General features: G+C 40.9%; 1 protein-coding gene across 1 annotated transcript in view; it reads right to left on the bottom strand.

The window, feature by feature from the left end:
- Window positions 1-772: 772 nt before the first annotated feature.
- PKM (pyruvate kinase M1/2) overlaps window positions 773-15,193 on the bottom strand; it is a 33,151-nt gene continuing 18,730 nt past the window's right edge. Inside the window, exons 5-12 of the mRNA XM_072627949.1 lie at window positions 15,031-15,162; window positions 14,272-14,458; window positions 13,286-13,556; window positions 10,623-10,773; window positions 9,777-9,929; window positions 6,438-6,601; window positions 2,648-2,829; window positions 773-1,766 (exon numbers count right to left, since the gene is read on the bottom strand). Of these exons, the coding sequence (XP_072484050.1) occupies window positions 1,660-1,766; window positions 2,648-2,829; window positions 6,438-6,601; window positions 9,777-9,929; window positions 10,623-10,773; window positions 13,286-13,556; window positions 14,272-14,458; window positions 15,031-15,162 (1,347 nt within the window). The 3' untranslated portion in view covers window positions 773-1,659. The remainder of the gene's footprint in view (window positions 1,767-2,647; window positions 2,830-6,437; window positions 6,602-9,776; window positions 9,930-10,622; window positions 10,774-13,285; window positions 13,557-14,271; window positions 14,459-15,030; window positions 15,163-15,193) is intronic.

Here is a 15,193-nt window from a genome sequence, read left to right on the forward strand (position 1 = left end):
ACACCATAGTCAAAACTTGGTGTGAACCTTGGAAGAAAAATTAAGCAAGGTTTTAAGCTGGCTAGTGGGTTCTTCAGAATACATTTCATACCCATGTTTTACGTTTTGTCTTTAAACTACAAGAATTACCTCACTCAGGTGATAAAGGGAAGTTTGTCACCACCTACACCAAAATTGGTGACAACAATAATTATGAATTGCCACCCTCTAATGACCAGCCATTAGAAGTACATCAAATCTCAAGAAGGGATGGACTTCAATCCTGGATACAGATACCCTTCCTATTTCTAGGTTTTTTATAGGAAATATATAGCAAAGAGTGGAAGAGAAAAAAAGTACATTATCTTGAGAACAGGGAAAAAATAGCCAGTGACATGGAAAACCCACAACATAATCCCGAACAACAGATAATCAAAACTAAACTTTCAAAGATTTAAAAATTTTCCCTATAGATTTGACTTCTGCTTTGCTAGGAAGATAATTTATTAATGAATAATAAACATACCAGGTGTGATACATTTATGATAGTGACTTTCTGGTAAGGGAAAGTCATGACTCATGACACTAAAAATGGAGGTGGTATGTAAGGGAGCATAGTGTGAAAAGAGGCTGAGTTTGTGACAAATTTAGGAAACAGACATCTGGAAAAGACCATACTATCATAGTGTGGCCAGTCATTGTAGTTATGAATCCAAGTTCTCTGATCTGTTCCCTTCCCTACTGCAATACCCCTCCCACCCCAAACCAGATGTTGGAAATCAGACACGAAAGATAGGTCCACCAGTGCTTCAGCTTGTGTTTATTGACAAATGATGTACTCTACAGCCAAATACAGTACAATATGAGTGTGGGTTTGTTCCAGATTGAAAATAGAAGAGAAATATTGGAGGAACACAGACACTCACAATGTGAGAAGGCTGAGGGGCAAGGAGTGTAAGTAAGCCCTGCTGCTTGGGACAGTGGGGACTATTCTGTGAAGAATTTCCTTTCCGTCCTAGGCTCCCTCCTTGAAATGGAGGGAAAAAACTGGCTTATGACTGGAAGCTTCTTCTTCCCCCCAAGATAAGAGTGCCTTACCAGAGGACACCATTGCTTATTCACTAAAATGTATTGGTTTTCAGCAGCTGGATTCAGCTTCTATTTAATTTTTAACTTAATAAGTGTGTGAAACAAAGACACTTTCATTTACAGGATGGAGGCGGGGAAAGGGAGGGTGGTTCCTCTGGTCAGGAAAGATGTAGAGGCCCATATACATTGAGGACTTGTACTTAAAGGGACTGTGGCTAGTGCCTACTTGTGTGTGCATGAAGGATATCTGGATCAATTTAAAACACAATACTGATACATGTTACTTTTTAATCCCCTATGTCAAAGATGATTTGCAGTACCCCAAGCTAAGCCACAGCTGCTCTATCTTTACACACCACCAAGGGTGTGCTAAATTGATACTGATGTCTCTAAGTAGGGAGGAAAAGCAAAGTTTCTTTAAGAAGAGACTTTAATCTTTTTTTTTTTGGGGGGGGGGATGTTTTAGCAGTATAAAGCCTCTAATAGCTAGGAATGGACAACACCAATAATAGCTGCAGATCTAATGGATGCAGGCAGGGAAGGGAAGGGAGGATGCTGAAGTCACCCACAAGAAGGTCTTCAAATGCCCTTTTATGGAACTGGCAGCACACGCATAGTGTTGGTGAAACCTGGACCTGGGCGCCAACCATTCAGTACAATGACCACATCATCTTTCTTGAAAAAGCCACGAGCTTTGCCTAAGAAAATGGATTAGAGAGAAAGTATCATAAATGGAACTCTCAAAGCTGAGGTTTAGGAAAACTCAATCCTTCCCCTCTGGTTAGCTAGCTCAGATCCACAATAAAATTGCCAGCCAACAGTTGTTCAGGAACTATTATTTACAGTTTAAACATGAGTCAAGTTTCCTTCGCCAGCAACATTTTTTGGCCACAAGGTGGCATTAAGCCTGGGGCTCAGGCAAAACCCAAAGAACATACAGGTGACATTTTCTGGTATATGAATGAGATAATCTAAACATAAACTCTTCCCTACATACTTTTTCTTGAATATTCTTGTTTCCTCTTTGGACTATCCAAACTAAGAGGAACCACAGAGATCATCTGGTCCAAACCTAGAGATGCTAAAAGACTAAAAAGTAATGGATCTTATTCTCAATCACTAATCTTCCTGACACCAGGTTTCTCCTTTACTTTTTTGCTCCAGAGTATTAGATAAATATATATGTGAATGTACAAGGTTGTTTCAGTTTGTACTGTTGGACCACCTTACTGTCATTTCTAATCAATATTCCCCTTTATCAAATATCTGATGCTACATTGCTTCAATGAATAAAGAATGGAGACCCAGTTGAGGGATGGCCAGAACGAGCAGAATGGACTCTGAACTGTTCCTGCTCAGTTCCACTCCTACCCCCAAAAGCCACCCTTTAGCTGTGGGATTTTGTTTTGATCTCACTCTAGGAGGCTCCAATTACTGACAGTTGTAGTGTAGTCTCTTTAGAGTCAAAATTAGTTTTAATCTATTTTCATTTAAAATGTTTATGTGACACACACAACTACACCAAGGACAGCAACCATATCAATTATCCTGGTAATGCAAAGCTAATCCTTTTACATACCAACTTCCATGGCAAGGTTAACCCTGAGGTCCACATCTTCAGCCCATGACTCATGAACAGGGTCCTTGCACAGCACAGGAAAGACACCCCGGTGGAGATGAGCTTGACGTGCAGCCTGAGCAGAACGAGTAACAGCTATGATGGGGGCCCGAGGACGGTACCTAGCTACCTGATAAGCAGACCTGGGAGAAAGAAAAGAAGTTAATTAAGATCCTAGGAGCCAAACCAAACTACCTCAAAATTCCCTTCTCCAATATTTATCTTGCTATTATCAATTCATACACATATTGCTCTTTTTTCTAAATAGGTTTCTTGAGGGAAACTGCCTTTTCCTATCTTCCTTGACAGTACTATACCCGATTCTAGGCACAAAAATGCAATAATAGTTCAAGATTGGTGGATTGTTTGAGTTTGGGAGTTCTGAGTGCTAAACCAATCAATGCTTGCATTAAGTCAGCACCAATATATACGGAAGCCCCATTCCCTGCTAGAGTGAGGGGATATCAAGCTACCTAAGTAGAGGCAAACAGGCCCAGGTGACAAATGGGACAGGTCAAAGCACCTGTGTTGATCAGCAATGGGACTGTAGCAGGTGCACTTCAAGCCTGGGCAAGATAGGGAGACCAAGTCTTAAAATGCTACTAGTTAGGGAAATGAATTTTCCTTAATCACTCTCTACATTATAATGGAACCTTATCTTCAGGTCTTTGAAGTCAAAATGAGAAACCATTTAAACCTTTTGTGAATGCCACCCCAAGCTCTTACTAGAGTTCAAAGGGGTGGGAAGTGTATAAGGATGGTGGTCAAAGTGAGTCCCAGGCAAAGCATTTATTCTTTTTCATTCCACATGATGAATATGAAGGTTAAAAAGGTTTTGAAATGTTGTAAGCTACTGAGTTCAGACTACTCCAGTCTTCGGTTCTTCTACCATTCTCTTCCTGTTCTTCCTGAAACTTTCACTAATGCCAAACTGATGATTCAGTAGTCAAGAGGAGGAGGAGGAATGCTTGTAAGTCATCTTGGTTTGCCCCTAGCCTGTGGCCTCATTCACCATACCCTTTCACTCACATAACCGCCAGGCAGAACTTAAACCACAACCTGCTGGGAAGCATGTGAGCAGAACCCAGTTCCTATACTCAGCTTAGTACGCTACCATATATATCAATCTCTGCAGGCAGGAAAAACTCAAAGTCATCGTTTTGACACAGGGCTCATTGCCTCTTTGGACATTTACCTTAACTCCAGTGCTTCACTTAAGCTCCCTGCACTTTCCTCCATCAAAATCAATTTATACAGGTGGCACCACCTGCCCCATAACTGTCTGTAGTACGTCACTACAAGTTATTCCCTGGTGACATATATAGGTATATTTTGTCTGACTTTCCAGCTACTGGGGGAGAAAAGGGTCCCTAAAGCCAATACTTGGCACATAAGAGATGTTGAAATGTGACTGAATGAATGTTCCAAAATCTCAAGTATAGGAGGTACCCAGAGAAACTAGATAAGGTTAGAGTTAGAGTGCTAAGCAGTTTAGCTGGTCAAAAAGATATTCCATAACCTACCCTAAGCATATTTTAAGTGGCCTTATTAGCCATGTATAGAAACAAATCTCCTGACTCTCTGGGGACTTCTGTCCACTAGTACAACGGGAAGTTCTAAGTGGTGATGGAGAAGTCAATGCTTTTCCTGGGGCTAGAGAATAAGCAAGGACTGTCAGCACAGCAAAGTGATTCCATCACTGCTCCTATGCTGGCTCAGCAGCACCAGGCTAAATATAGCCAATCAAGATGCAGGCATCAGTAAAGAACTCAGGGAGGGGCTGAAGTGGAAATCTCAGAAGACTGAACAGCTAAAAATAGTCAAATAGCAAAGTTCAGGCCTCTTCAACAAAGGTCAAATCCAACTTGACCATGGCTAGAATCTCAATAAAAATGGGAAGGCATCAATCATACAGTTGAAAGGAAAAACAAGTATGATTTTCCCCCAGGAGACACATTAGAATGCTCTCCTCTCTCCTGCATTCCCTAAATAGCTCCTTGATCCTTGTGACTGGACCAATGTGGAACCAACCCTGTACAGATCTCCTAACCTATTCTGTTCCCTAACAAGTGGCCAGAAATCATCCTGTTTTGATTGAAGTTTCACTTAGCATTTCCTAAGACTCAGGAATGCTGGGACCAGGAGACATTAGTCCATCACCATACTTCGTATTTCAGATTAATTATAGATTTGAGGTGGAACAGAGACTAATCTAAGTGAAGTGTACATTAGAAAATATTTTTAAAGTACAGTTAGGTTTTAAGTACATAATTTGTTGTTCAGTTGTGTCTGACTTCTCTGTGACCTCATTTGGGGTTTTCTTGGCAAAGATATTGGAGTGGTTTGCAATTTCCTTCTCCGGCTCATTTTACAGATGAAGAGATGGGGGCAAACAGGGTTAACTGGCTTTCCCAGGATCATGTAGCTAAGAAGTGTCTTAACTCAGGTCCTCTTGAATTCAGGCCCCATGCCCAGTGCTCTATCCACTGCACCATGGAGCAGTCTTTAAGTATACTATCTACTGATAGGCTTATCTGAGTTCCTAATATGCCTGATTAAAGAATGCATGATAAGGCGCTATTTTAAATGAATAGAATGGAAGATGTTTTTATGTAAAGAGATGCTTAAAACTATTTTACAGGCAAGGATACAGTGAGTGGTGACATAAAAACAAGAAATAGACATAAAATGCAAACCTCCTCCCCAACAACAAACAAACAAACCTGTTTCCTTCTTTCAAGTAGTTACCAACAAGCATCCCTTCTAATTTGGTAAGCACCATACATATTTTTCAGCCTAGATCCTTTAAGTTCAAAATTTTCACATCCACTGGTTTGTTGCAAAATTGCTCAGCACTGGCAGCCTCTTGTTTTGCCCAAAGCACCGTCAGAAGCATTCACATTATAAAGGACAACCAAGTCTCAGCTTTTCAAACCTTAGTTGAAGATGAAAGCATCCAGTCCTCCAAGGGAACAGCTCAGATGTTATCTTACCTTCCATGAGTTTGAGCTTGAATTATCTTTAATACGTTGGTTACCACACTTCTGAAATTCCTTGAGGACTTTGGCCTCCATCACAAATTTGTTTCCTTTCATCTTGGCCTTCCCCAAATGACCTGCCACCTCCTACCTTCCAGACTTGGTGAGAACGATAATGGCCCCACTGCAACACTTGAAGGAAGCATCTACGGCACCCACGGCAGCAGCTTCAGTGGGATCCTTGGTTACGGGGGCCAGGCGGCGAAGCTCCTCAAACAACTGCGTGTGAAAGATGGCGGCCTCTGCCTCTCGGGCAATCTATAAGAGCAACACCCATCCCATCCAAGGGGACAGAAGAAGGGAGGGACAGACCACATCTTTGTCAGAGCTTCAGTGGCAGAGGAAAGGAGGTATGGTGACACAGGCACAGGTAGTGAGAATTAGGTTTTTACATTCAAGGGGACTCATATCTGAGTCCAGATCAGAGCCTAGAGCAAGCATATATCACATATGCCTGTGATATTGTTTCCTCTACTGTGTTTGTAAGTAATCAATGAATTGTCCTTTAGACCTATATCAAGGGATTCTTGCCCTACTGCAAACTCTCTGGATGTTCTCCTGGCATTTCTGAGCTAAGCCCAAAAATTCAGGGCAGGGAGTAACAAGACATCACTCTGACCTTTTGGAAGGCATGGTCATTATTCTTGAAGACTTTCCTCTTAGGAATAAACAACTTGTTATCTGTAGCTACTACCTTGCCCTTAGGGCCCTACCTGCCACTCTCCGTCAGAACTATCAAAGCTGGGGATAAACACTTATAAGAGGCCTCTACGGCACCCACTGCCATGGCGTCTGCTGTATCTGTGCACGATGAACATCGGAGAAGTGATTCAAAAAGAGGTCGGTGGTATATGGCTGCTTCAGCCTCTCGAGCTATCTGCAGGCCAAAGTGGGGTTGGGAGGGAGAAGGGAGACAAAGAAAGGAGGGAAGAATAAAGGGGGGAAAAACAATAAGAAACCACAGAAGGAAAGATAGAATGAGTTTAGAAAGGAACATAATGCAACTCTAAGTTAAGTGACTAATTTGATCCTCAAAATTACAAGAGGCAGCGTGGTGAAAACAGTCCCAAGAATTCACTGGGTCAGCAAAAAGGTGGTAAATATGGGAGAGCTTTAAATTCTGGTTTTATCTGTTACAAAAACAGTTTCATTTTTTCTTCAAGGACTCCTTTGCAGAGTGACTTAGCCCCAGTCAAATTCTGTTTAATTTGCAGGTTGGAAGTGGATAGGGCAAAGACAATGGATAAAACCAAGATGCTGCTTTGGGACCCATCCTAGCCAGTACACCAGCAACACAGGCTAACTTCTTGCTGGTTTGAAAAGATATACATTTGTTGGAGATGCATGGAGTCCTAGAGCTTAGCTAGGTGTTTCTTTGCTCTGTGACATGTTTCACCACATTGCCTTCAAGACAAAGCATAGTTAACCAGAACAGGGTCTCTTTACATGGCTGTTTTGCTCCCTGCTCAGTTTCCTTTCCAGGGATACATATATATTCAGTTCTGGCCAGCAAACCACTTCCTAGAACCTTTAGAAAACCAACCAAGTAAACTAATAAAATGTTTTCTTATGGTTCCCCAAGGTTTGTGAAGTCTGAGGTTAAACAAGGGCAGTCAGCTCTCAACAGGGCAATAAGAGAATTTTGATGAGGTGGAAAGTCCCCTTGTTTTAATCATAAGTTAAAGATAGGCAGACTCACAGATGTAGTTCAGAATTTTTCTTAATGTCTTCTAGCAAGTAAACAGTCATCTAAAGAGACACCTACGGAGCCATTATGGTAGCAAAGCATGCAGAAGTTTACCATTCCATTTAACTTGAAATTCTTATCTAATGATTAACAAGTCTGAAGCACTGAATGAAAGAGAAGTTTTAGTTTAAATGATTGACTAGACCAAGAATTAAAAAGTAAATTTCAGTTGTAGATTATATTGCTAATAATTAGAAAGACTTTAGGGAATGGAGACCAAGAAGGAAGAATCAGTTCTACTAATTTAACTGGTCACTGCAAGCAGAAGTATTGCTGAGAGTTATTAGACTGATGGACTTCATTCTGCACTAGGAACAAAACATGAAATCCCAAAACATGGAAGATAAATTCATGAGCATCACTACACCTAGCATTCCCTGAGTCCTTAACTCCTGTGTCAGTAACCTTGAACAACTAGAGAAGGAGAAAAAGCAGTATTTAATATTGATTGAAAATAACATTTACTCTTAAATTTGCCAAATCTTAACTACTGAGAAAGCTCAATAATGTCTGGATTGACATTAGCAGTTCATTTATAGGTAAGTAAAATTTTCAGTGAGTACAGATACTTACTAGTCTACCTTACCCCTATAAAAGGAGTTTAAATAATACTGTTAAACAATCACAAAAATATTGCCTTTCAGGAGGTACATGGGGAATCTGAAAATAGGCACAACTGGAATGATTATAGGGCAAGTCAGATCCCAATTCCATCAGGGTGGCACTTTGAAAATGAAAGCTTGTGAGCCATAGTGAGGGAACCATTAGAATACAAACCAGATATACAGTTGCTAAGTTTAGATGAAATCTCAGTCTTAATCAAGCAACTGCCATTCAGACTGGCTCCTTGCACATCCTATAACCTTTTCAGAATTAAAGGCTTAGTTACCTATTCACTTAAATAACTAACATTTTTAATAAGGTGATGATGAACAATTGATATGAGTCCTACCACCTTCTGGCTGTCCCCAAGAAGCATCTGAGAGATCCCAGACACCCTTAATTTCTGTCACCAGATATGTACTATTTATTTGTATAATTTTGTGCTAGACAGAAAGATGGGAGCAGTTAAAAATTAAAAATAAAAACAAGCTTAAGCTGTCAGATGGAAAGGGCAGCAGTTCAAATGATAGGATCTCTGGGGCAGTAAGAAGTTTATCCCTCTATACTTACAGAAGACTATACCTAATGGCTTTGTTTGTGGGGTGGGGAGGCGGCAAGTACTAAAAAGAAGCCACACCCTTACTTTACCTAGACCTGGAATGGAGTCTTTAATATACAACTACAAACACAAGGGTTTCCCTCCTCCCTCCCTACTGCATGCAATTTTAAGATTAGACGAAAGAAATTAACCTAATTTTCAAGGTTTTTAGTATTTAAACTTAGGGCAGTAGCATTAGGAAAAGCAGCATTTATATGCTGCACAGTCCAGAATTTAACTTGTTCTCAATCAAGGGAAGTCTTTGGAAAACAGGCTAATGGTCCATGGTCCAGTTTGAAACTCAAAAGCCCATGATACTGGCTACTAGATGGCATTATATTCAAAGGCCTCAGATAGACATAGTAATTGTCTTAAGTTCATGAGAAAGTTCAAGATCTCTGACATTCACTCAAATGTCCTCAGTCAGTGTCCTCTGCTTTTGCATAGTCACTGAAGTCCTATCACTAACACTGACCCCAGTCCTGTGGGGAAATCACTCACATCACCCCTTAACTCACCACACAATTTAAGAGGGACAAATAATGTCCACCAGGAGAAAAGCAGTTCCTGGCAATCTTGACATGAAACTATTCATCATTAGCTAAGAGAAGACATTCAGTCCCAAATTAAAGTAACTTCCTTCTATCAAGGGGATAGAAGGAGGCAGGTAGTTAACTTGATGAAGTTTGGTATAATAACCTTTCCAAGAAAATATACTAAATATACTAAAGTAAAATAACTTCATCTGTCTGCCCAAGCCCAATAGAGAGATAAGAGGATTAAGTCCCTAGGGAAAGCCATTTTGACAGGTGTCCTGGAGACCCAGAAAATTATCAGTAAAGGAGCACTGTGAGCATCTAAGACAGAAGTGAGAAGGGCAGAAATTAAGAATGGGAGCAGGGCTGTGGAGAAGGAAACATCACTCAAACATTTAAAGAGAACATGGGGGTTATTGGCCTGGGATTGAGTCAGGAATCCATGCGAACCTCTCTTGAGAGTGTCCCTCTTCCATTTAGACTTGCCATCTACAAAGCCCAGGGTGATGGCTAAGTAAGGGCTCTCTAACAACCTTCCCTTGCTCTGAAAAGGACAGGGTTCACTCACCAAGTGTTGCATCCGCACAGCTTCTACTGGATAGTCCCCTTTGGCAGTCTCCCCAGACAGCATGATACAATCAGCTCCATCCAGGACAGCATTGGCTACATCACTGCCTTCAGCCCGTGTGGGGCGTGGCTTCTTAATCATGCTCTCGAGCATCTGAGGAGATATCAGAATGGTGACACTTGTCCCTCTTCTGCCTACCTCCAAACCCCCTTCCCCTAAGTTTGGACATTTAGATAAGGAAAAAAAAAGTTGCACTTGAGATTTCTTTGGTATAGGGAACCACTTGTGAGGACATAGGCTCTAAACAACATAGATTGGTAACTAGTCTGTAACTTATAGTCATAGACCTGTCTATACAGCATGGAGACTTAGTTGTTTCATCAGTGACTTGTCCAGGGTCAAACATCCAGCTTGTGTGGGAAACAAGATTTGTAATCAGCTCTTACTGACACGAAGGCTTGCTTTCTATATGCTATCCCACACTACATCTCCAAAACATGCTAAAGTTAATTTTTTTCATCTGACTTCTAATGTCTAGGATATAAGGAGACCAGAAAGTTAAGTCCATGGGGAAACCCATCTTGACATGCATCCTAAATGTCTAGAAAATTATAAGAGTAGACAGACTGAACCAAATAAAATCAACCCAGCACTCAAAAAGTGCTTCTGTCCTAAACAATTTATTAACCCTGAGATGAGTCAGACAATATCAATAATGTACTATTGCTTTAAGAAAGTCCCACAAATAAGGTCTGTATTTAACCAAAAATCTATTCTTAGAGGTCTCACTGCCACTAAAGGGTGAGGGTGGAAAAGCAAAAAAGAAAAGGGAAATGAGAAGAATACCTGAGTGGCACAAATAACAGGTTTCCCAGCTCTATTACACCTTCCAATCATCATCTTCTGAGCAACAAAGACCTTTTCTGCAGGGATCTCAATACCTAGGTCCCCCCGAGCAACCATGATGCCATCACTGGCTTCCAGGATCTCATCAAATCTGACATCATAAAAAAGAGAAAAAAAGTTATTGTTTTTAAGGCCATAGAGACAATACGAATGTACAATGGTAAAGGACAGTAGAGATCATGCCAAAGCAGGAACTGAGAATGTGAGAAGCCTGTGGCAGTGAAGGCTGTTTATTAAAAGGACGAGATGGGCAGTAGGTCTCATTTTCTGGCTGCATGCCCCTGAACAAGATTAAGGTGACTAAGGTGACTTGGTGCTTGGCAGAATAGTCTTTAAAGGATACAATATTTCTCCCTTAATTGAGGGGTAGGGAGAAAGGAAAGTGTAGACTGGACAGAATCCCTTTAGAAAGTAAAACTAGTCATTAATTCATTCCTTTTATTATCTCAGGTGTCCAACTGGGTCGTTTTCTCCACCACTTCTATGACAGGAAAATAGCCTGATTTCACACTAATACTATGGTAGCTGTCTCTACAGTTGTTTCTAACCCTATTTCACAAAGTATCTTTTAACGCTTTTTCTCTGCTGATTCTAAAGCAAGGGTGGGGGAGCCTGTAACATCAAGGCCACATGAAGCCCTCTGGAGGGCTAAGATCTTCCATTAATAGGTCTAGGTGACCATGTTTTCCCTTTTTCCAGGTCTAAAGGTACACAGGTATTTCAATCATGGGAAATCTTGCTGCTTTGAACCTCAGCTCAGTTAACAGCTGTGACACATCCTGAGTCACACAGAGCCCATCAGGATGGCCCTGAGGAGGAGCTTGCTTTAGGGAGAGGCTTGCTTGCAGGAAGGCTTTCGTACCTTTTGGTACAGAGCCAGTTAGGCACTGAATCCCATGAGTTGTGATGCCTTCTGACTCTGAGCCTATTAGCTGAAAACTATGTATACTGGGAGGTTGGTATTTTACTTTGGGGCTCACTAATGGGAAGAATGTGTCTTCGTGATTTGGTCAGAAGAGACATTGGGTAGCTATTACTAAGGGGACCCCTGGCTTCAAGAACCCAGATGTTAGTGCTATCTGGTATGGAGGATTATGTATTAATTACTTTGTTTAGACAGTTGAAGCCCTATGTTTTGGATTCTTTCTTGGATACTCACTTCTTTCTACATATCTATCTGCATTGTTTAATTAAAGTAAGATTGTTAATTGCTTTGAAACTGTCTTTCCTTTAGAAGAATCTGTGCTAGCAGCCCTCCTGTGTGCTGGTGTTACTGGTCTTACACCTCCACAGCAGCTGTAAGTAGTGTTCCCTCTACACCCTCTAGGTCCCCAAGCGCAGCTTTCTGACTGAATCCAAACTTCACATCATGCTGTAATGTTTGAACTCAGTCAAAAAGCTGCAACCAAGGAACTAGAGGGCCACATGTGGCCCCAAGGCTGCAGGTTCCCCATCCCTTTAGAATCTAAAGGTTATTTAACGATTTCCATCCTTTTTATCACCACTTCCAGGTTCTAATCTGAAGCTAGGTCTGACACCTTGGTCTCATCATCATTCGATCTATCCACTGTCCTGCTCAGGATGGTTCCTTTTGGGATATTAGGCTAGTGAAACAGAGTAAACCTCACACCTGAACCAAGGCAAGTTTTGAGTATCCGTGGGTTATCAAAATGACAGAAAAGATGCTATTAACATAATAAGTAACTGCTTTGTAAGAGATTAAATGATCAAAATCAGGTTTAAATAGTACCATAAATTCTTTTCCTCTGGAACAAATGTGATCTGAACTTTTTCCTATTTGTTAAAACTAGAGGATTTTTTTTTTTTGTTTTTTGCCCTTATCACTCTGACATTACACCTCAGATTTGTGTTTCCTTTTGGGCTCATTTATGAGAAAAGGCAAGCATTTGTCATATGGAGGGGCTAGAGTACGGAGAGTGAATCTAGAACTGGTACTGTGGAAAGAATAATGAATTTGGAGTCAGAAGACCAGGACTCATTTAAGCTCTGCAGTTTACTACACCTATGTGGATTTTGTGGCTAGGCCTTTGTTTTCTCATCTGTAGGAGGCCTATGTTAGACCAGATAATTTCCAAGATCCTTTCCCTTTAAGCTTTAAAATTCTATGATCTTATTATGCCTAAATTAACTAGCCTTTGTAGGAAAGAATTAGGAGGTCCTATGCTTCAGGTTCCTAGAATTGAGGTGAATAAAGTGAAATGCTAGCAGGGATAGCATTAGAATTTTCCTCAGAGGCTGTTCGCTTCCAGGGAAATAGGGGTTGCAGGGAGTGAAGGGGTTTATAAAGACACAAGGGGTCAGAATTTACTACCAGATGTCCTTTCTACCCTATAACAGGGAAGGGCACTATAGTAAATCAGCAACTTCAGGTTAATTATTAGGGCAAGAAAAACCAGCATAATGATATTAATCCTAGCTGCTATTTATATATATTTTCCTTAACAGTCAAACAAAGTCCTCCTTCAGCTAGCAATACATTCTGAGCAAGACAGGAAAGTGAGAGTTAAAACTTCCTCTGACAGGACCAACCATCCTGGGAAGAAAAAGATAGTTTTCTTCTCCTCGGGGTCCCTTCCTCTCACCTTCGGACTCCTTCGTGGTTTTCAATCTTGCTGATGATCTTGATGTTTTTGCCTTTCTCTCCCAGGACCTTTCTGACTGCATGGACATCATCTGCCTTTCGGATGAAAGATGCAAACACCATATCCACCCCTTGCTCTAATCCAAAGTGAAGATCTTGGATATCTTTCTGAGACACAGCAGGCAAGTCGACAGCTGCCCCAGGAAGGTTGACACCCTTCTTGCTGCCCAGCATGCCTCCATTCTCCACCTCAGTGATAAGGTAATTGGCACCTAGCAACCAATCAATAAACGTTTACATCTGCTATGTGCAAGGTGCTGGGGAATCAAAGATGAAAATGAAACAATAGTCCCTGATCTCAAAGAGGCCATATTGTATCAAGAGAGGCAACATGCATAGGTATAAAATAAATACAATGCATCATGGTGAGGAATACAAAATAAGAAGATAGTTCTAATTCCCAATTCACCCATCCCAAATCTAGTCTGCTTTTAGGCCCTTCCTTGAATTAAGTCTAGTAATAAATCCAAGTCAACTGCAAGTCATGTCACACTCCTGATGTCATGGCCCTCTTTGAGAATGAAGGACAAACACAACAACCAGTAAATCTAGTAACAGAATGACCACTGTTTGTTTTTGCTATTCTGCCCAACTGTGAAAACATATCATTTGTACAATAATTTAGCACAAAGATTCTGACACGTTCATCCCTTCCCCTCAGATTCTCTTTATGTTGATAAACAGCAAAGACTGGTATCTCTTATCCTCTCCCAAAGAAGTAGAAGGGCTATGGGGTTAGCCGAGATTAAGTTATATCTCATGGCTTTGTGAAAGAGAAATTGTAGGCTGCCATCTAAATACAGGACAGATTTCATACCACTCAAAAGGGCTTCCCATATACTTGGGTCTACGCTATTTTGGAGGCAAGCATGTTGGGAGCTTATGGCAACAGTATTCTACCAGACTCACACCCCACCCAGAGCATACCTTTCTCCTTCACAAGAAGAGAAATGAGCCCATCATCCACAAAGACTTTGCTACCAACATCCACCACCTTGCAAATGTTTTTGTAGTCTAACCACAGGACATTTTCATCACATTTCTCCATATAGGCTTCATCCAAGGTGACCTTCAGAGTGTTACCCTTCTTTAGCTCTACTTCGGCTGTGCCACTCTGTGTATATAGGAGAAACTGATTCATTAGTCTGCTCATTAATGAATTTCTTATAGTTGGGCCTTATAAAACAAAACCCCACTTTTCCCCTCTACAGGCAGCAATGCTTGTAAGCTAGAGACTGAGAATGCACTTGTAAATTACTGGTCACAAATCTCACCCAGCTTTACAAATGTTTTAAGAATTGTCACAGGCACTACTAAGCTACTAGGAAAATAAAAAAGCCAGTCCCCCTTTCAGGGCATCAGATCCTTAAGAAGAAAAGCCCAAGGATTCTTGGAATAATTTTGACTAAAGCAAAAGGTTCTTAGTGTTCCTTGTGTTTTTCTTTCTTAGAATGATGCTTTTAAATGCATAAAAGAAAATATGTAGGATTGGAAAGGAAGATAAATTGAAATGCAGTTATTATAGTAATATTTAAAAACAAGTCCATAGCACCAGGTTATGAACCCCTAGATTAATGCAAGTACTATCTCTCTCTCTCTCTCTGTATGGGACTGGTTACTCATCGCAGAAACATTCACCAAACTGAATGCCCATTTCAGCCTGCCTTCACATCTCTGGATACTCACGCCCTTGATGAGTCCAGTTCGGATCTCTGGTCCTTTGGTGTCCAAGGCTATAGCAATAGGTCGGTAATGGACAGGGCTAGAAGCAAAGCTCTCTGTGGCTGTTCGAACATTTTTGATGGTTTCAGCATGATACTAAGAAAGATAATGAAAGAAATTCAAATAA

Source organism: Notamacropus eugenii, chromosome 1 (genome assembly GCF_028372415.1).
Source record: "Notamacropus eugenii isolate mMacEug1 chromosome 1, mMacEug1.pri_v2, whole genome shotgun sequence".
Taxonomy (NCBI): Eukaryota; Metazoa; Chordata; class Mammalia; order Diprotodontia; family Macropodidae; genus Notamacropus; species Notamacropus eugenii.